Source organism: Rhinoraja longicauda, chromosome 20 (genome assembly GCF_053455715.1).
Source record: "Rhinoraja longicauda isolate Sanriku21f chromosome 20, sRhiLon1.1, whole genome shotgun sequence".
NCBI classification, from domain to species: domain Eukaryota; kingdom Metazoa; phylum Chordata; class Chondrichthyes; order Rajiformes; family Arhynchobatidae; genus Rhinoraja; species Rhinoraja longicauda.
Genome location: NC_135972.1, coordinates 22707246 through 22730036, shown reverse-complemented (window position 1 = coordinate 22730036; position 22791 = coordinate 22707246). Strand labels below are relative to the sequence as shown.

The following is a 22791-nucleotide window of genomic DNA, read 5'->3' as shown; positions in this document are numbered from 1 at the left end:
CTTTACTGCTTCGTTAAGTCGTTACCTTTGGGGATGGCAGTGAGGGCTGTGTCCGACATACGCATAAAGGAAAGCTTCTTCAGCCCTTTGAACGCACCACTGTCAATACCGGAGTTCTTCAGGGGATTGCCGCCCATTTCTGTGGGGGGGGGACAGAATTGAAAAGAAACATTATAGACATGGAATCTCACAGGAGGCAGTTGGGCCCATCATACCCATGCTAGCTCCTTGAACTACCCCTCTGCTCTTTCTCCGTGGAGCTGCATTACCCACACCACATACGTATTAAAAGACGGGCAGGTCCCTGAGCTCTCTGGTGCATGGTGGCACAGCGGTAGAGTTGCTGCCTCACAGCGTCAGGGACTCGGCTTCGATCCTGACTACAGGTGCTGTTTGTACGGTGTTTGCACGTTCTCCCTGTGACTGCGTGGGCTTTCCCCAGGTGCTCCAGACTCCTCCCACATTCCAAAGACGTACAGGTTTGTAGGTTATTTTGGCTTCGGTAAAATTATAAATTGTCCCTAGTGTGTCGGATAGTGCTAGTGTACGGGGTGATGGCTGGTCAGCGCGGGCTCGGTGGGGTGAAGAGCCTGTTTCCACGCACTATCTCTAAACTAAGCTAAAGCTTAGTTCGGGGCCTGGACGAGCGTAACAGAGATGCGATATACCTAAGGCGTACACCTGCGACAAGTTGTCAAAAGCATGCTTCTTCACTTTGGTGATCTCGTTCTCGTGGATGCGTAGTTCCTGAAGTGAGGGAGGCATGTTTGCCGGGATCTCTTTCAGCAGGTTCTTGGACAGGTAAAGTCTCTGCAACTTCACCAGAGGGGCAAAGGCTTTGGGATGCACCGTGCCGATCTTGTTGTTAACCAGGATCAAGGCCTAGAAAAGAAAAAGAGAGCCTTCAAAATAACTCTCAGCAAGCCAACCTAGTTTAGTTTAGTTTAGTTTATTGTCACGTGTACCGAGGTTACAGTGTAAAGTATTTGTTGAATGCTATCCAGTCAGTGGAAAGACAATACATGATTACAATCAAGCCATCCACAATGTACAGATACAGGATAAAGAGAATAATGTTTAGTGCAAGATAAAGTCCAGTAAGGTCCGATTAAAGATAGAATGAGGGTCTCCAATGAGATCAATAATAGCTAAGTACCATTCACTAGTTGGTGAGAGGATGGTTCAGTTGCCTGATAACAACTGGGAAGAGACTATCCCTGAATCTGGAGGTGTGCGTTTTCACATTTCAGTAACTCTTGCCTGAGGGGAGAGGGGAGAAGAGGGAGTGTCCAGGGGTGAGACTGGTCCTTAATTATGCTGGTGGCCTTGCCAAGACAGTGTGAAGTGTGGATGGAGTCAATGGAAGGTTTGTGTAATGGTCTGGGCGGCGTCCACAAGTCTCTGTGATTTCTTGCACTCTCCAGATACAAGAGCTTTGTTTGGCCAGGCAAGTTCTCCAGTAATAGTTTGCCACCTTCAACTGTCAATGCTCCCATTTCAAAACCTGCTGGATACCCAGTTAGAATGTATTAATTAAAACCAGAAGTGAGGACTTTCAAAGAATTGTGCCAATTATGTTTACAATTACCATTTTAGACATCCCTTGGAAAAAATAATTTGCATTCTCCAATAAAAAATAATCTCCGAATGAATCGACCTTTGAGATGTTTGTACATCCTCTTCAGTATCATCTGGGTGAAATTTAGACCATCATAAAAATGTAACTGCTGTTCATTCTAAAAGAACAAGGATGTTGCCAGGACTCGAGGGCCTGAGCTATAGGGATAGGTTGAGCAGGCTGGGACTATTCCTTGGAGCGCAGGAGGATGAGGAGTGATCTTATAGAGGTGTATAAAATCATGAGAGGAATAGATCGGGTAGCAGCCCAGAGACTCTTGCCCAGAGTAAGGGAATCGGGAACCAGAGGACATACATTTAAGGTGTAAGGAGGAAAGATTTTATAGGAATCTAAGGGTGGTGGGTTTATGGAACAAGCTGCCAGAGGAGGTAGTTTTGGCAGGGACTATTGCAAAGTTTAAGAAACAATTCGACAGGTACATGGATAGACACAAAATGCTGGAGTAGCTCAGCAGGACAGGCAGCATCTCTGGAGAGAAGGAGTGGGTGATGTTTCGGGTCGAGACCCTTCTTCAGATCGGGTCTGAAGAAGGGTCTCGACCCGAAACGTCACCCATTCCTTCTCTCCAGAGTTGCTGCATGTCCCGCTGAGTTACTCCAGCATTTTGTGTCTATCTTTGGTTTAAACCAGCATCTGCAGTTCCTTCCTACACAGGTAGATGGTTAGTACAGGTTTGGAGGGATATGGGCCAAACGCAGGCATGTAGGACTAGTGTAAATGGGACATGTTGGTCGGTGTGGGCAAGTTGGGCAGAAAGGCCGGTTTACACACTGTATGACTCTATGAGACCACTGAACACAACTGATTATATCTTCCTCTAATACGGTTATAAACTATTAACATTTTGTCTTTCATTTTTCTAATGTACTCCCCGCAGCCAAGGCTTCCCTAATAAACTTCAGATGAGGTCACTGGTTCCCTCTGTGGTAACGTCATAAAGATTAGTGTGTAGGAAGAAACCGCAGATTCTTGTTTACATCAAGGATACACCCAAAATGCTGGAGTAACTCAGTGGATCTTGAAAAAATGAATTGGTGATGTTTCAGGTCCATAAGATCCATAAGTCATAGAAGCAGAATTAGGCCATTCAGCCCATCGACACTACTCCGCCATTCAATCATGGCCGATCTATCTTTCCTTCTCAACCCCATTCTCCTGCCTTCCCCCCATAACCCCTGACCACCGTACAAATCAAGAATTTGTCAATCTCCACCTTAAAACTACCCAATAACTTGCCCTCCACAGCCGTCTGTGGCAATGAATTCCACAGATTCACCACCCTCTGACTAAAGAAATTCCTCCTCATTGCCTTTATAAAGGAACATCCTTTTATTCTGAGGCTTTGGCCTCTGGTCCTAGGCTCTCCCACTAGTGGAAACGTCCTCTCCACAACCATTCTGTCCAAGCCTTTCACTCTTCAATAAGTTTCAATGAGGTCCCCCCTCATCCTTCTAAATTTCAACGAGTAAAACACTCTTGAGTCTTGAATTTCACTCAGGTCCTTCGTCTAAAGAAGGGTCTCGACCCGAAATGTCAACTCTTAAATTCTCCTAAAGATTCTAGTAACAGATTTAGTTTCGTTTATTATTGTCAGGTGTACTGAGGTACAGCAAAAAGCTTTTTTGTTGCGTGCTAGCCAGCCAGAGAAAGCATTGCACATGATTACAATTGAGCCATCCACTGGGTAGCTGACTAGATAGCATGCAACAAAAAGCCATCCACTGGGTAGCTGACTAGATAGCATGCAACAAAAAGCCATCCACTGGGTAGCTGACTAGATAGCATGCAACAAAAAGCCATCCACTGGGTAGCTGACTAGATAGCATGCAACAAAAAGCCATCCACTGGGTAGCTGACTAGATAGCATGCAACAAAAAGCCATCCACTGGGTAGCTGACTAGATAGCATGCAACAAAAAGCCATCCACTGGGTAGCTGACTAGATAGCATGCAACAAAAAGCTTTTCACTGTACCTTGGTGCACGTGACAAAAATAAACTAAATTAAGCTCACAATTTAAGACATGAAGACCAAGAGGGATAAAACAGAAAATTGACTATTTATCATTCACAAACAAGGAACTGCAGATGCTGGTCTACACAAAAAGATATAAAGTGCTGGAGTAACTCAGCAGGTCAGACAGCATCCCTGGAGATGGGATCAGTCTGACGAAGGGTCCCAACCCTAAATGTAACCTTTCCATATTCTCCAGAGACGCTGCCTGACTGACTGAGTTACTCCAGCACTTTGTATCTTTTTGTGTAAACCAGCATCTGCAGCTCCTTGTTTCTGAAGTACGGACCAGTTAGCCTGCCATTAATCGTAGACAAAACGCTGGAATCTCTTAACAAAGGAAGAAATAACAGAGCACTTGGAAAATAATCATGGAATTGAGCAGAGTCACAAGATTTATGAAAACTAAATTGTGTTTGACAAGTCTCCGAAAATATTTGAAAATCAAAATAAACTGCAGATGTTGGAAATCTAAAATGAAAATAGAAAAATAATCCAGCAGGTCAGACAGCGTCTGTGGGAAGAGAAACAAAGTCAATGTTTTCGGTTCAATGATTCTTCGTCAGAACAGGGAAGGAGAGTAAATAAGCTTGTTAAGGGCAGGGAGAGCGAGGAAGGGGGAATTACTTTGATAGGGTAAAACTGGGCGGCATGGTGGCACAGCGGTAGAGTTGTTGCCTCAGTCTTAGTGTGTGGGATCGCTGGTTGGCATGGACTCGATGGGCCGAAGGGCCTGTTTCCATACTTCGGCCCACCGCGTCCGTGCCAACCAGCGTTCACCCCGTACACCAGCACTATCCTTCACACTAGGGACAATTTATAATTTTACCAAGCCAATTAACCTACAAACCTGTACATCCTTGGAGTGTGGGAGGAAACCGGAGCACCCGGGGAAAACCCAGGCAGTCACGGGGAGAAAGTACAAACTCCATACAGGCAGCACCCGTAGTCAGGATCGAACTCGGGTCTCTGGCGCTGTGAGGCAGCAGCTCTACTGCTGTGGACGCCCCATGTGGTTTAAGCATTTCAAGGTTGCTAACTCTGCAAAACCATGCCAGTGTTTCCATGAATTTAAACTTGATCCTGCAGTCAGCAACGTCTGGACGAAACACCATCAGAATGGAGCCATGTTAAAAATAAAAGGTTAGAAATTTATCCTGTGACTATTTTCCACTTCCAAACATAACCCACTTTTAGAGGAAAATATCCACGTCCAAAATTTAGTTCTCAGAAACAGAACTCAACGTTAATCCAATCCTACATCACAATTCAAGCCAACAGTGTTTTTTTTATAGTTCCTGTGAATACTTTGGTTTGACACCAATAAAATCACTGGAGGTAAGGGAAGGACCTGTTTTGCCTGAACAGTGGTTGGCGGCAAAAGACCTTGTGATGAAGCCTCTCCCAGTGAGTCCAGACCTGGCGACCACACGCAACACTGACACCACTTGTGGTTTTGGTACCTTCAGCTGAAGGAGACAGACGTTTTGGAAATAACACGTACTTTGGCTTTGATAACCTTTGTCGAGGACAGACCAATAAAAAAATAAGTTGAAGCTGCTTCAGTCCATAAGACCAATTGGCCATAAGCTTCTTTCACCCTGCTCCTTCACCAAGTAAAATATTGGCTCATCTTCACTTCAAGCCCACTTTGATTGAATTTTGATTGAATTGATTGAAAAATACAGCATAGAAATAAGCCTTTCGGCCCACCGTCCACACCGACCTCTGATCACTCGTTCACACTAGTTTCCTTCCCGAGTCTGAGGAAGGGTCTCGACCCGAAACGTCACCAATTCCTTTTCTCCAGTGGTGCTGCCTGACCCACTGACTTACTCCAGCATTTTGCGTCTATCTTCGGTGTAAACCAGCATCTGCAGTTCCTTCCTACGTAATAAATTCGAAGAGTGGAATGGCCTACTTCTGCCCCTATGACTTATCTGTTTTACCTTTAACTCCACAGCTGTCTGGATTACAGAATTCCAAAGATTTACTCCGAAGATAGACACAAAATGCTGGAGTAACTAATACGCGCGTCCACTTCCTTCCTCAAAGACCACAGATCTCAGATCGACCCTGAGGAAGTGGACTGTCAGGTTCAACCCTACAAACCCCTGGAAGAACTCAGTTTCAATGGCAGAGGCAGCAACTCTCATCAAGACCCAGCGGTGCAGCTGGTGGAGCTGCTGCCTCATGGTGTCAGAGAGCCGGGTTCAATCCTGACCTCGGGCGCTGTCTGTGTGGTTTACACACTTCTTCCAGAACTCCGGGGTTTCCTCCCACTTTCAACAAAGACGTGCAGATTTGTCGGTTTATTGGCCCTCTGCAAAATTGCACCTAGTGCACAGGGAGTGGATGAGAACATGCGATAACATCATGCTTGTGTGAATGGGTAATTGATGGTTGACGTGGACTCAGTTCAGTTTAGGTTATTATTGTCGCATGTACCGAGGTACAGTAGAAAGCTGTTTGCTGCGTGCTATCCAGTCAGCGGAAAGACTATACATGATTACAATCAAGCCATCTACAGTGTACTGATACAGGATAAAGGGAATAACATTTAATACAAGATAAAGTCCAATAAAGTCAGATTATAAAGTCTGAAGAAGGGTCTCGACCCGAAACGTCACCCATTCCTTCTCTCCCGAGATGCTGCCTGACCTGCTGAGTTACTCCAGCATTTTGTGAATAAATCGATTTGTACCAGCATCTGCAGTTATTTTCTTATAAGTCAGATTAAAGATTGTTCAATGGTTTCCAGTGAGGTAGACGGGAGGAGACGGTTCAGATTCCTGATCCAAAAGGCCCGTTTCCATGCCATATCTTTCAACCAATCAATCAAATGCCCCCCTATAAAGTGCTTGCTCACGCACTTGAAAGTGCTGCTGCCTACAGGTTAATGACCAAGACCTGATAAATGGGGCTGGAGCTTATTAACGTTTAACAACTAGTAACCACATGATGGGCCAAATGACCAGCCTCCTGTTCTGTGCCAATAAACCTTTGACCCCCCCCTACATTCTTCTAAACCCAAAGGGACATAAATTCCAACCTGCATATTTAATAATAATAATAATAATGCATTACATTTATATAGCGCTTTTCAAACACTCAAAGACGCTTTACAGGGATTTCTAGAACATAGAGAAGTGAATAAATAGATAAATAAGTAAACGAACAGAGAAAGGAGACAGAAGGTGAGGTGACCTTCAGTGGTTGAAGGCAGTGCTGAAGAGGTGAGACTTCAGTGATGTTTTGAATGTGGTGAGTGAGGAGGAGTCTCTGACGGTTTGGGGTAGTGAGTTCCATAGGTTAAAGACTTTGGTAAAAACATTCCAAGAAGTGTTTTGGTGAACCAGAGAAAGTGAGCACTTCCAGAATCACTCTTCCAGATCCCGACATTTTATTCCCAGATTCATTTGAAGCCAAGTTACGATTCTTGTGCTGTCGCTGCAACTTTACACATTGTTATTCCATGTGAATGTTAGCCTGGGCCTCAGGCAACTGAACCATCCTGTCACCATCTCGAGAGCAGTCCTGACCTTCCATCTACCTCATTGGAGACCCCTGGGCTATCTTTAATCGCACTTTACTGGACTTTATCTTGCACGAAACGTGACAGAAGGAGCTGCAGATGCTGGTTTATACTGATGATAGACACAAAATGCTGGAGTAACTCAGCGGGTCAGGTCAAGTGACGTTTCGAGCCTAGACCCTTCTTTAGACTGGAGTCTGAAAAAGGGTCTCGACCCGAAACATCATATATTCCTTTTCGCCAGAGGTGTTGCCTGACCCACTGAGTTACTCCAGCAATTTGTTTCTATCTTTCATCTCTCACATTGGAAACCTTTGAACTATCTTTAATCGGACTTTACTGGACGTTATCTTGCACTAAACGTAATGCCCTTTATCCTGTATCTGACTGGATAGCGCACAGCAAAAAAGCTTTTCACTGCATCTCGGTGCAAATGACAATAATAAACTAATAATAATAATAAACTAATAACTGTATCTCGGTGCAAATGACAATAATAATAATATGACAATAATAAACTAAACTGTCACCAGAATCTGGAGCAGGGCCTGAATGAGGCAAGTTCAAGGTGAAGAGCTGAGATCTCAACCCTGCCGTTGACATGTGGAGTCAACCGGATCTCCAAGATCACCTCAGGGATGAAACCCCGGCCAACGTTACCCACCAACTTACGTGAAGGTTCTTCAGGTTCTTGAAGTCATTTTCCTTCAGCTCTGTGATCTTGTTGTTCTGCAGGTCAAGCAGCGTGGTGTCTTTGGGAATATTCTCTGGTACTTTGGTGAGACCTGGTTCGGGAACAAGGTTAAAAGAAAATCTTTAAAAAAAGGACTGCTTAGAAATCCTTGCACATTGGACGAAAGAATGACAGAAGTTACTCCGGCGGCTCAAGTCCGAAGATTGTAGGCCCAATCGCCCAGTGGGCCTCTCGGCCCGGACGCAACAAAGACCTGGTGGGCCACGGCCTGTAGGGGGAACCGCCAAGCTGGCCCCTGCTCGGCCCCCGAAGACCAGAGACGGCGGACGCGAGGAGCAAGGCCGGTAGAAGAAGGTGTCGGGGTTACGGGGAGAAGGCAGGAGAACGGGTTGAGAGGGAAAGATAAATCAGCCGTGCCTTCTCCCCGTAATCCCTGACACCCTCACTAATCAAGAATCTAATAATCTCCACCTTAAACATATCTATTGATGTGGCCTCCACGGTCGTCTATGGCAATGAATTCCACATATTCACCACCCTCTGACTAAAGAAATTCACCTCATCTTTCTAAAGGTACTCTGAGGCAATGGCTCTACTGTAAAAATGGCATAGTGGCGCAGCGGTAGAGTTGCTGCCTTACAGTGTCAGAGACCCGGGTTCGTTCCTGACTGCGGGTGCTCTCGGGATGACGTTTTTACGTTCACCCTGGTGACCGTGTGGGTATTCTCCGGGTGCCCTGGTTTCCTTCCACACTCCAAAGAAGGGCAGTTTTGCAGGTTAATTGGCTTCAGTTAAAACATGTATATTGTCCCTAGTGTGTAGGATGGTGCTAGTATATGGGGTGATCGCTGGTCGGCGTGGAGTCGGTGGGCCTGTTTCCGTTCTGTATCTCTAAACTAAACTAAAGGTTTGTAGGTTAATTGGTTTCGGTAAAAATTGTAAATTGTCCCTAGTAGGTAAATTGTCCCTAGTGTGTCGGATAGGGCTCTGGCGTACAGGGTGATTAGATGGTCGGCACGGACTCGGTGGGTCGAAGTGCCTGTTTCTGCGCTGCATATCTAAAGTCTAAAGTCCGAAAAGCACAGGGAAGAATTATTGCCTCGAGAACTGCCAATCTTCTCCACATCACATTTCAGAATGCAGATTCATGGAATGGTCTGATTTATTTTGGCCGCAGGCAGGCAGATGTTCCCAGTGCTGTACGCTATCTGCATGGTAATCTTCTGTCTCACAGCGCTGAGACTGAACAAGAGTTTGATTGGCGATTTCGAAGAGGTTCTTTCAATGTGACACTTTTGGGCAAGACATTTATCAGATGTAGAACAAAAAAAAAAATCACCCCATTTCTCCCTCAAAGAGAAAAAAAAATGTGTCTTGAAGCGTTTTGTTCCATTCCTGACAATGTATAATTTACTTAATGCAACGCAGATGTGACAAACAGCCGCAGGAACGAATGTCAAATAGATTAACAGCCAACAAATTAAACGGCCGCCATAAACCATTGACAAAGTGTTTGAGAAACTTTTAGAAAAGTAACAGGCCATTCAGCTCCACACAAGAAGATGGACACAAAAAGCTGGAGTAACCCAGCGGGTCAGGCGGCATCTCTGGAGAAAAGGAATTGATTTGTGTTGAGACCTTTCTTCAGACTGAGAGTCAGGAGAGAGGGAAACTAGAGGTATGAAAAGATACAGGACAAATGAATGAAAGATATCAAAGCCAGCAATGATGATCAAGGAAAGGTGGAGCCCACAATGGTCCATTGTTGGCTGTGGGGAAGGTGATAACGAGTAATACAAACAGTAAAACTCAGCAGGACGACAATGAAACTAGTACAACGGCTAGGGTGGGGGAAGGTCAGAGAGAGAGGAGATGCAAGGGCTACTTGAAGTTAGAGAAATCAATATTCATACCGCTGGGTTGGAAGCTGCCCAAGCGAAATTTGAGATGCTGTTCCTCCAATTTGGGCATTTGGCCTCACTGACAGTGGGTGGCAGAATGGTCAGTGTGGGACTGGGCAGGGGAGGTAGAATGTTTGGTTACTGGGAGATGGCGTAGGCCAAGGCGGACTGAGCGCCACCTCTAATCGAGTCAGGGAACGCACAGAGGTGCAGCGGGTAGTGCCGCTGTCTCACGGGGGCACCAGAGACCCGGGTTCAATCCTGACTACGGGAGCTGTCTGTACGGGAATTGTACATTCTCCCTGCGACCGCGTGGGTTTTCTCAAATCGAGTGTGTAGGGCGTGGATGTGAAAGTTGCAGAATTAGCCATAATTTAGCCATAAGTAAAGTATTTATCCCACTGTTATTTATCCTGAAGTGCCTGTAGAAACAGATACAATTACATGAACCTAATAGCTTCTAAAAGACTTTTGGACAGATATATGGATAGGAAGGGTTTAGAGGGATATGGGCCATAGGGGGAGGGAGGTGGGATGAACCCAATATGCTAACTTGTTGGGCATGGACAAGATGGGCGGAAGGGCCAGTTTCCCTGCTGTACAACTTTAGACTTTAGAGACTTTAGACTTCAGAGATGTAGTGGGGAAACAGGCCCTTCAGCCCACTGAGTCCGCTCTGACCAGTGAGCTAGCACCATCCTGCACAACAGGAACAAATTTACAATTTACAGAAGCGAATTAACCTACAAACCTGCACGTCTTTACAATGTGGGAGAAAACCGGAGCACCTGGAGAAAACCCACGCGGTCACAGGGAGAACGTACAAACTCCATACTGACAGCACCCGTAGTCAGGATCGAAGCTGGGTCTAGGATTCTATCATATCCTGAAGAAACCTCTGATCTGGAGTTAGCATTCAGTGAGACACATCAATAGAAATCCTGCATTTCCTAGACTTGGCGAGAGTCTGACTTAAGTTGAGGTGAGCCGCCTGCTTCCCTTAGTCTGGAGCCTGGAGCTATAAATCTGGGCTTGCCAATTAAAACTAGCTGCTTTATTGGAGGGAACCTGGCATCAGAAAGACTGGGCAACTCCACTGGGAATCTTCACATGATTGCCAGAGGTAGCTGAATAAATGCACTACTTGCCTGGAGTGAGAGTCATAAAGTGTGGAAACAATTCTTCTGCCTAACTTGCCCACACCAACCAACCCCTTCTACACTAGTTCCACTTCCCTGCATTTGGCCCATATCCCTCTAAAGGGATATGTCCTATCCATATACCTGTCTAAATGGTTCTTAAATGTTGCGATTATCCCTGCCTCAACTTACACCTCTGGCAGCTCGTTCCATACATCCACCACTCTGTGTGAAAAAGTTACCCCTCAGGTTCCTATTAAATCTTTCCCCCCTCACCTTAAACCTATGTCCTCCGGTTCTCGATTCCCCTTCTCAAGGCAAGAGACTCTATGCATTTACCCGATCTATTCCTCTCATGATTTTGTATACCTCTACAAGATCACCTCTCATCCTCCTGCGCTCCAAGAAATAGAGTCCTAGCCTACACAATCTCCCTATAGCTTGAGTCCTGGCAATATCCTCAGAAATCTTCTCGTTTTCCAGCATAACAACATCTTTCCCATAACAAGGTTCCCCTAAATTGAACACAATACTCTAAACGTGGCCTCGCCAACGTCGTATATGTGCAACATGACTTCCCAACTTTTATACTCAATACTCTCACTGATGAAGGCCAATGTGCCAAAAACCTTTTTGACCACCCGATCTACCTGTTATGCCACTTTCAAGGAAGAGGGGGCTAGCATGACCAAGACTGGTCTTAAACGAGACCCCCATCTTACACAGAGAAGAGCAAAGGTGTTGCTAAACTAGGACTAAGCACAGGTGTGTCTGTGGCTAACCTGTTGAACCAGGGTAACATTTTTCAGTGATTTAAAGAGTGCCAAATTTTCAGCCCATTGTTTCTAAAAAAAACCTCTTTAAGACTTTTAGTGAAACAGCGCGGAAACAGGCCCTTCGACCCACGAGGCAGTGACAACCAGCAATCACCCTGTACACCAACACTGTCCTACACACATGAGCGTGAAATTTTTACCAAAGCCAATTAACCTACAAACCTGCACGCCTTTGGAATGGCAGAGGAAACTGGAGCACCCGGAGAAAACCCATTTGGACAGGTACATGGATGGGAAAGATTTAGAGGGATATTGGCCAAGCGCGGGCAGGTGGAACTAGTGTAGATGGAGCATCATTCCTGATTCAACAACGGGGAATTCCTCCCACTGCTGCTACTTGCCATTTACTAACTTAATTAATTTAATTCTTATCAGATCCTGTGTAGAACGATAAGCAATAATACTGTCCCTTTAGACTTTATACAGAGACACAGTGCAGTGGTAGAGTTGCTGCCTCACAGCGCCAGAGATCCGGGTTCAATCCTGACCAGGCGTGCTGTCTATACAGAGTTTGCACGTTCTCCTTGTGACAGCGTGGGTTTTCTCCAGGTGCTCCGGGTCCCTCACACACTGCAGGGACATACAGGTTTGTAGGTTAAATGGCTTCTGTGAAGTGTAAATTGCCTCTAGTGTGTAGGATTGTGCAAGTGTACAGGGTGATCGCCGGTCTGTGTGGATTCGGTGGGCCCAAGGGCCTGTTTCTGCACTGTACCTCTAAAGTCTAAAGGGTGATTGTTGGTCGGCACGATCTCGGTGGGCCGAAGGGCTTGTGTCCGCACTGTATCTCTAAAGACCAAAGCCTAAAAGAAGTGCTGGAATGTTTAAGGCACAAGTCAATGTAGGTTAATGATGACTAAGTAGATGTGGGCCCTTGTCAGGATGCAGGCAGCTGAAGTATGGATGAGTTCACTAAATGAGAAGCCAGAACAGCTTTGGATTTGTTGAGCCTGGAACTGACAAAGACTAAACAAATCATGTTGCAGCTAATCTAAACCACTCATTCCACACAGCACTGACACAGAGCACACCACATCACAGGGCCATGCGAAGAGACTTTACAAACGACTTGTCAGTCACTTTCGACTGGGAGGTTTTCTTGGGTCCAGAAGGTCAGAGGGGTGCCCGTGTGAGCTGACAATCACAGACAGATGTGTCCAACCCCTGGACTGATGGCTCACACCGCAAGTCAACTCGGAATGATAGCTGGAGGAGATTTCTGGAGACTGGTTCGTTTTAAAAAAAATAAAGGAAGAGCTCTTTAAAATTATGCTTCACGGCTTTTTTTCGTCGTGTCTTCACTTTAAAAAGGTTCTGCTAAAATTCTCTCACTTAACTCAGTTAAATTCTGTGTCAGAGAGGGAAAGTTCATTCATTCATAGGTTCATAAGTTAGTGGAACAGAATTTAGGCCATTCGGCCCATCAGATCTACTCCGCCATTCAATCATGGCTGATCTATCTTTCAACCCCATTCTCCTGCCATTTCCTCATAACCCTTGACATCCACACTATTCAAGAATCTGTCAGTCTCAGCCTAAAAAATATCTATCGATGGCCCTCACAGCCGTCTGTAGCAATGAATTCCACAGATTCACCACCGTCTGACTAAAGACATTTCTCCTCATCTCTTTTCCAAAGGTACGTCCTTTTATTCTGAGGCTCTGAGCCTCTGGTCTAGACTCTCCCACCAGTGGAAGCATCTTCTCCACGTCCTCTTTATCGAGGCATTTCACCATTTGGTAGCAGCAGGCAAAATGTGTAGGAAAGAACTGTAGGTGTTGGTTTATATTGACGATAGGCACAAAATGCTGGAGTAACTTGGCAGATAAGGCAGCATCTCTGGAGAAAAAGGAATTCTAATGTTTCGGGTGGGAGCCCTTCTTCAGACTTTCTGACCCGAAAGGTCACCTATTCCTTTTCCCCTGACCAACTGAGTTACTCCAGCATTTTGTGTCTATCTTTGGAAAGCAGCAGGGTTCGGCCAGTTGGGGGAAAGCTTTTAATGAAACTCCACGGGTAAGATACCCTGGATTTGACGAGACCAAATGTATTCCTCTGTGTAGGAAAGAACTGCAGATGCTGGTTTAAATCGAGGGTAGACACAAAATGCTGGAGTAACTCAGCGGGCAGGCAGCACCTCTGGAGAGAAGGAATGGGTGACGTTTCGGGTCGAGACCCTTCCTCTTCCAGTCTTAAATCCTCATTGAGTTTATTCTCCGTTGCTAAGCAAGGTTTGAGGCAACAAGGAATCATGGAGCCATGCAGCATGGAAACCAGCCCTTCAGCCCAACTTGCCCTCGTCAACCAACAAACCCCATCTGCACTAGTCCCACAAATCCATATTCCTCTAAACTTTTCCTAAATAGATCAGCCATGATTGAATGGCGGAGTAGATCTGATGGGCCGAATAGCCTAAATTCTGTTCCACTAACTTATGAACTTATAAATTAATTGACTGAGTTAAAAGTGAGAGAATTTTAGCAAAACCCTTTTAAAGTGAAGACAATGAAAAAAAACGTGAAACATAATTTTAATGAGCTCTTCCTTTATTTTTTTTAAAACGAACCATTCTCCAGAAATCTCCTCCAGCAATCATTCCATGTCTAAATGTCTTTTAAACGTTTTGATAGTAGCTGCCTCAACTACCTCCTCGTTCCACACACCCACCACCCTGCGTGTAAAAATAATTGCCACTCAGGTTCCTATTAAATCTTTCCCTCCTCACCTTAACCTATGTCCTCTGGTTCTAGATTCCCCTACTCTGGGTAAAAGACTCTGTGCATTTAGCCTATGCATTCCCCTCATAATCTTATACACTTCTGTAGGATCACCCCTCACCCTCCTGCACTCCAAGGAATAAAATCCTAGCCTGCTCAACCTCTCCCAATAGCTCACGCCCTTACATCTTTGTAAAACTTCTCTGCGCCCTTTCCAGCTTGACAACATATTTCCAAAAACCTAATGGAAAGCCAATACATTAAATGTGGCCTCATCAATGCCTTATATAACTGCAACAGGACTTCCTAAATTTCTATACTCAATACTGGGTGAAAGACTGTGCATTCATCCTATCTATTCCCTCTCATCATCTTATTCACTTCTACAAGATCACCCCCCTGACTCCGGCACTCCAAGGAATGAAGTCCTAGCTTGCTTGAACTCTCTATATCTCGGGCCCTCGAGACCTGGCAACATCCTCTTAAATCTTCTTTGCACACTTATTGGGTTAAAATTGCTCCATTCATTCTTTGTTTGCTGTGCTGTGCACATGCACAACTGTGCAATCCAACTTGTAGATTGCTCTTCCATGACTTTAAGGCAATGCCCATTTTCCAAAAACTGTTCATAATTAGCTCCTTTCTGAATTTCAATCAGAGGGAAGCAGGAGTCAATAGGTAGTCGTGGCCCAGTCATCCAAATTGACTGGATTTTCTCTGTAAACGGCAAATCCATTTACTGTTTGGATTTGGATTACCATTTTACGAATCAACCGACATTCCCTCCTCTAGCTTCACAATTCCCAACACTTTCGATCCTTTTGTCTCACAACCTTCTTCCTTTTCACCTCTGGTCTTTATCCAACAATCTGCCTCTCTAAAATCCCTGCTCACCTGCATTGGCATATTACCTAAGATGGGCACAAAGTGCTGGAGTAACTCAGCAGGTCAGGCAGCATCTCTGGAAGAAAAAGATGGGTGATGTTTCGGGTTGGGACCCATCTTCATTCTTGGCATATTACCTTCCAGGCTTTGTCCTGCCCCTCCTCTCTTCCAGCTTTCTTCACCCCCCCAACTCCCCCTCCCACCCCCACCCTCACAGTCAGTCTGAAGAAGGGTCCTGACCCGAAACGTTGCCTATGATGTTGCCTGACCCGCTGAGATACTCCAGCACTCTGCGTCTTCCTTTAACTCCAGCTTCCTTTAACAAAGGCCGATGTTCTCACTGGGTAAGCAGAATAAGGAAATTTTCCACCCGCACACACACCCTTTGTTGCAACAAGCACAAGAAAATCCATCATCTTGGAATGGAACTGCTCTGCAAACGGGTGGAATGGCGGGTCCAAGAGTTCTGGTGGAAACATTTGCAGCAGGAGTGATGTGCCAAGGGAACATCAGAGAGCAATGAAATAAGAACTCGGAGCTAAGCAATTTCCTGCACATCTGATATTTTAGCTGAAATGAAGTCATGGAACTAAAGCAGCAAGAGCTTGTTTGAATTAATCAGCTTTCGGTGAATCTGCTTGCTGCCTCTAGTCCTCTTGCACTAACTCCTCCACTCTGCTTTAGACTGTTGGTCTCCTTTTGGGTCTTCACAGCTACTTTGGCTTTTGTGTCACAGTAAGGAAGTGTTGGTTTAGACCAAAGATAGACGCAAAGTGCTGGAGTAACTCGGCGGGTCAGGCAGCGTCTCTGAAGAAGGATGGGAATAATAGCAAGTCTGTAGAAGGGTCCCGATCTGAAACGTCGCCCATCCTTTTGTCTCCAGGGATGCTGCCTGACCCGCTGAGTTACTCCAGCACTTTGCGTCTATCCTTGGCAATCAAGGGAATCCCTTCTAGTGAATCTACCGGGTGCTAACTCAGTGGGTCGGGCAGCATCTCTCCGTGACGTGACACGCACGAAGCAGACTTCATTCATTCTACGGTTACATTCTTGCTTAGTCAACCATCTGCTCACCGAGGCTCTCAGCTTCCGGCGATAGTCCCATCCTGCCTATCTCCCTGTTCTACTTCCCCTATTCATCCGCTATGGTCTTTACCTCCCGTGAGCCCCCCACGTGCGGCAGAATCTTCTCCAAAATTCCACGGATGCAAAATAGCGTTCTTCCCCATTTAGGTTGGTTGTTGAAACACATTGGATAACAACCAACCTAAATGGGGAAGAACACTATGGGGTTGAAACACATTGCTTCCATCTAACAGACTGATTCAGATTTTGCTTTGCTAGAGGTGCACAAGATAATGAGGGGAATAGAGAGGGAAAATGCAGTCTTTTACCCAGAGTAGGAGAATCAAGAACCCGAGGACATGGGTTTAAGGTGACGGTGGAAAGATTTAACAGGATCCCGAGTGCCAACGTTTTTACACTAAGGGTGGGGGGTGTATGGAATAAGCTGCTGGTGGAGGTAGTTGAGGCAGGTACTGTCACAATGTTTAAAAAATGTAAAAAACAATTGGATAGGTACAAGGATAAGACAGGTTTAGTGAGATATGTGCCAAACACAAGTCGGTGGGGCTAGTGTAGATCGGGCATATTGTTCAGCATGGGCAAGTTTGGCCGAAGGGCCTGTTTTCGTGCTGTATGAATCTATGACAATGGGCCTACTGCAAAACCCTACTGCAACAAAAACTCTTGCTTTCGCAGTTGGCTACGGCACACCCCAACTCAGACACATGTTAAACTGGTCCAAATCACTGGATAATGGGTTTCAAGAGTGCTCTCATAATTTTGTCCGGATTAAAGGAGGGGCCGGAAAGGTCTTGGATAGAATGAATGTGGAGAAGATGTTTCCACTAGTGTGAGAGTGTAGGACCAGAGGGCACAGCTTCGGAATAGAAGGACGTACCTTTAGAAAGGAGATGAGGAGGAATTTGTTTAGCCAGAAGGTGGCGAATCTGTGGAATTCATTGCCGCAGAAGGTAGTGGAGGCCAAGCCGATGGATATTTTGAAGGCGGAGATTGACAAATTTTTGATTAGTAAAATTGTCGGGGGTTATGGGGAGAAGGCAGGAGAATGGGGTTGAGGGGGAAAGATAGATCAGCCGTGATTGAATGGTGGAGTAGAGTTGATGGGCAGAATGGCCAAATTCTGCTCCTGTAACTTATGAAGCTATGAATGAATGAACGTTATGAGGTAACACAGCTCACCCAGGTCGGAGCACTGCACCACCCGCAGATGGCACTGGCAGCCAAACGGGCACATGGGCACATCAATCTCAGGGAGAAACGCCGAGCCTTCGTCCTCCAGCATGAAGTCAAGGAAGCCGGACTGTTGGAAAGGCTTGGCCCAGCCGACGGCCAGGAGGAAGGCCAAGGATACGATCACACGCATGGCTGATCCCTAGTACCACGGCAGCTTCACCTGGAGAATAGAAGAAGGACACATGACGGTGAGATGTCGCGTGTACAGCAGGTACAATGTCTGGACCGCATGCATCTCCTCCCACCTTTACATGTCCTTCCATTCGAAGATAGACACAAAATGCTGGAGCAACGCAGCGGGCCAGGCAGTATCTCGGGAGAAAAGGAATTGGTGACATTTGGGGTCGAGACCCTTCTCCAGACTGAGAGTCAGGGGTGACTCTCATTCACTATTCATTCATTCCCGCCCGGCAAATGGCACAGAAACCTGAAAGTACGCACCACCCCACTCAGGAACACCTTCTTCCCCTCAGTTAACAGGCTACTGAACAGTTAATCCATAGGCTAGGGTACCTAATCCATAGGCTTGATTCCAAATCCCCAATCCACCTCATTGCAGCCATTGGTACGAGAATGCAGGAGAATGGGGTTGAGAGGGAAGGATAGATGAGCCATGACCGACCTCGGGTGCTGTCTGTACAGAGCTTGTACGTTCTCCCCGTGACCGCATGGGGTTTCTCCGGGTGCTCCGCTCCCCCCCCCCCCCCCCCACACACACACACACACACCTGTGGCAAGATTGATGGGGGGGGGGGGGATGGGTGGGGGAAATCTTTCTTTTTTTTTTAGGTCTCTTCCGCGGGGCCTTCCATCGCCCGGCGCGGCTCGGCCGCGGGACTGAACAGCGCCCGGTGCGGCTCGGCCGCGGGGCCTTCCATCGCCCGGCGCGGCTCGGCCGTGGGACTGAACAGCGCCCGGTGCGGCTCGGCCGCGGGGCCTTCCATCGCCTGGTGCGGCGCGGCTGCGGGACACCATTCTGCTTTAGTTAAACATTTTGTTCAAGATGGCCGCGCCGTTGTGTTTGGCTGCCTGCCACTGTATGTTTCTTTTTTTTTCCTAATCAGATTGCAGCACTTTGGTCAACGTGGGTTGTTTTTAAATGTGCTATACAAATAAAATTGACTTGACTTGACTTGAATGGCAGAGTGGACTGGATGAACTAAGTGGTCTAAGTCTACTCCTATGATTTATGACAATATAATAATAATTGACAATATTATCAATTTAAAAATGTATGACTGTAAAGATGTAAACAGGTTATGTACCTATCTCCAATAAAAAAATTTATTCAAAAAAAAAAAAATAATAAGTCTACTCCTATGATTTATGAACTTCTGAACTTTGTCTCTGTAACTGTTACACTACAATGCTGAGAATTATATTCTGCACTCCGGTATCTTTCCCCTTTGCTCTACCTGTTGTACTTGAGTTTGACTTAATTATATTCCTGTGTAGTATTACCTGATCTGATTAGAAGGGGCGCAATACAAAGCTTTTCACCGTACCTCAGGTCACGTGACAATAATGAACCTAATCTAACCTAATCATTAGCTTGTCCTTACCTGCAGTTACGTTTTGTACACATATACCACTTCTCCCAATTTGAATGTTGCACAAATTAGACCATAGAACCATATAAGAGCAGAATTAGGCCATTCGGCCATTTAATCATGGCTGATCTATTTTTCCCTCTCAACCCCATTCTCCTGCCTTCTCCTCGTAAACTTTAGACGCGCTTCCGAATCCAGAACCTATCAATCTCCACTTTAAAAATACCCAATGATTTGGCCTCCATTGCGGTCTGTGACCCTTCGGCCCACCTTGCCAATGTGGACAATATCATGTTTTTCCCAATTATACTTTGCCAGATCCTCCAAGATGTCCTCTCTTAGTCCAACCATGAGTCCTCCCTAGTCAATAATACAACGTCTTTTACATCCCTCGCTGGCACATCTAAAACATCTACAACCTGCAACACTGAGCTGCCAGTCCTGCCAAATTTCTGTAATGGTTACAATACCGCAGTTCCCGATATTAATCCAGCCCCTAAGCTCATCTGCCTCCCCATTTCACTTCAACATTCATTAACCTGAGTAGGCAGGAACTGCAGATGCAGGTTTACACCGAAGATAGACACAAAATGCTGCAGTAACTCGGCGGGTCAGGCAGCATCTCTGGAGGAAAGGAATAGGTGGCATTTCTGGTCGAAACCCTTCTTCTTCGTCATCTGTTTTTTTTCTGCAGAGATGCTGCCTGAAAGCTGAGTTTTTCCAGCATTTTGTGTCTACATTCATTCACCTGACCCTGCCTGTTTTAGGTTTAGGTTTTTAGTTTTAAAGATACAGCGTTTCAAACAAGCCATTGGGGCCACCAAGTCCGCGCCGACCATCGATCACTAGTTTTATGTCCGACACAAGAGGGGCAATTTACAGAAGCCAATTAACCTACAAATCCATACGTCTTTGGAGTGTGGGAGAAAACCGGAGCACCCAAAGAAAACCCACGCAGTCAGAGAGAGAACGTAAAACTCCACCCAGGCAGCATCCGTAGTCGGGATCAAACCCGGGCCTCTAGCTCTGTGAGGCAGCAACTCTACCGTTGCACCACCATTCTGCCCATTTACTACCCACAATATCATAACCCCTCCCGAACTGTCCAAAGGTCCTGTTTACAGACAGGAACATTTCTCTTTAATCGAAATGACAATGATTCCAGACAAAATAATGGTAACAATATCCAGTTACCGTCTCAGATGAAACGGCACATTCTTACAAGCTGCAGCGTGAAAATGTTATTTTGAACAAGATGTAGACTTTAGACGTTAGAGATACCGTGTGGGAACAGGTCCATCGGCCCACCGAGTCCACGCCTGCCAGCGATCGACCCATAAACTCACATTCGGGAACACTAGGGCCAATTTTACAACTTCCCAAAGCCAATTAACCTACAAAAATCTGTACGTCTTTGGAGTGTGGGAGGAAACCGGAGCATCCGGAGAAAACCCACGCGGTCACCGGGAGAAGGTACAAGCTCCATACAGACAGCACTCGCAGTCAGGATTGGACCTCCAAGGCAGCAACTTTACCGCTGCGCCACCGTGCGGCCCTCGGTTTGCAGAGAGAATCGTGTAATGAGGAGGTAAGGTAGAAAACATTGCGGGGTCGCGCAGCATCCATTTCAGCACCTTCAGCGAGGCCTGCTTATAATAATCAGGAGTCTTCACATAGTTGTTAGTCTGGGATGTTATTCTTAAACTGGGGCAAGTCTGGGTTCCTCCCTGTTCGCCAGATCTCCCTTGCATTTGAGTAAATGTTGGTTTAGAAATAAAGGAATTCACTTCGAGCCACCCTCAAGGTCAGTGACTGGCCAGTTCCTTTGTACCTGACATATTAAAACAGACGTTGTAGACACCAAGTCTGCCGCTGATTTTAAGATGTGTTGGTGAGTGAAAGTGTCCAGGAGAAACTTGGAAAGGAATCTGGAATCTGACAACGAGGCTCGTTGCACAAGGTTAAAACAAAGGAATTAGAGTCTTACAGCATGGAAATAGGTCCCTTTTCTTTCGGCCCATCAAGTCCAAACTAACCCACTTCCACTCAGCCCATTCTATACACCCTGTTTTCCCGCCAGTGCACCCCCCTTTACTCCCCCCCACCCCCCTCTGATTCTACACCCATCCCCACACTAGGGGCAATTTACAGGGGGGCAATTAATCTCCTCAAACCCCAGGTCTTTGGGATGTGGGAGGAATCCGGAGCACCCGGGCACGGTCACAGGGAGAACGTGCACGCTCCACACGAGCACCCGGGTTAAGGTTGGAACCCGGAACCCTGGCGCTGTGAGACAGCAGCTCTACCCGCTGCGCCACTGTGCTGCCCAAACCTTTTTATGGCTCCAAATGCTCAGACTCAAGGTTGTTATTGGCTGGAGCTACAGCAATTCTTGGTGACAGAACCACACGGAGACAGTGCTAGTTCCACTGGTTGCATCCATTAGTTATCCCGATGACATAGGTTTAAAGTGAAGGTTTAAAGTGAAGATTTGAGGGATAACCTTTTCACAAAAAAGGTGGTGGGCATATGGAACGAGCTGCTGGAGGAGGTAGTTGAGGCAGGTACTATCGCAACGTTTAAGAAACATTTGGACAGGTACATGGATAGGCAGTGTTGCAGTGCTAATGTTTTAGGTGCCAGATCTGTCACTGGTGCCTAGAGGGCCGCTGTTAAATTCCCCGCCGGTTAAAAATCCCCGCTGATTATTTTGACATTTTTTTACAGAGGTGAAGGAGCGACGCTCCGGTGAACTCCGGCAACACCGCACACCCCTGTGGATGGGACAGGTTTAGAGGGATATGGACCAAACGCAGGCAGGTGGGACTAGTGTAGCTGGGACATGTTGGTCAGTGTGGGCAAGTTGGGCTGAAGGGCCTGTTTCCACGATGTATGACTCTACGACTCTTCCCTCTCTACCCCCCCCTCCCCCCCCTCCCCCCCCCTTCCCCTCCCCCCCCCCTTCGCCCCCCCCCCCCCCCCCTTCGCCCCTAGTTGTCTAGTTGTCCTACTAGTTACACTGTTCATATCCTTTTTTTATCACCTCTTCCCCAGTCATTATGGGCTCCACCATGCTTTGGTCATCTGTTGCCAGCCCAGCTTTGTTCTGCTCTTTTCTTACCTCCAGCTCCACCCCCCCCCCCCCCCCCCTACTTTCAGTCTGTAGAAGGGTCCCGACCCAAAACGTCACACATCCTTTTTCTCTGGAGATGCTGCCTGACCCGTTGAGTTACTCCAGCACATTGCGTCTATCTTCAGTAGGAACCAGAAACTAGCTACAGGCTGCAAACAACCAGACATGTTACCTGACTGCACTGACCATTCCCAGCTGAAGCATCATCTCCACTTCACCATTACCACAACAAGGCCACCAGCATAATTAAATGACCAGTCTCACCCCGGACACTCCCTCTTCTCCCCTCTCCCATCAGGCAAGAGGCACAGAAGTTTGAAAATGCACATTCAGAGACAGTTTCTTCTCAGCTGTTATCAGACTACTGAACAGTCCTCTCACCAGCTAGAGTGCAGACCCTGATCTCCATCTACCTCATTGAACTACCTTTGAA

At 46.4% G+C, this 22791-nt stretch overlaps 1 protein-coding gene across 2 annotated transcripts in view; it reads right to left on the bottom strand.

The window, feature by feature from the left end:
* dcn (decorin) overlaps positions 1 to 22791 on the bottom strand; it is a 39829-nt gene that overhangs the window by 5721 nt on the left and 11317 nt on the right. For both annotated transcript variants that reach the window (XM_078416589.1, XM_078416590.1), the window contains exons 2-5: positions 17622 to 17835; positions 7859 to 7971; positions 669 to 882; positions 26 to 139 (exon numbers count right to left, since the gene is read on the bottom strand). In XM_078416589.1, the coding sequence (XP_078272715.1) occupies positions 26 to 139; positions 669 to 882; positions 7859 to 7971; positions 17622 to 17805 (625 nt within the window). In that variant the 5' untranslated portion in view covers positions 17806 to 17835. The remainder of the gene's footprint in view (positions 1 to 25; positions 140 to 668; positions 883 to 7858; positions 7972 to 17621; positions 17836 to 22791) is intronic.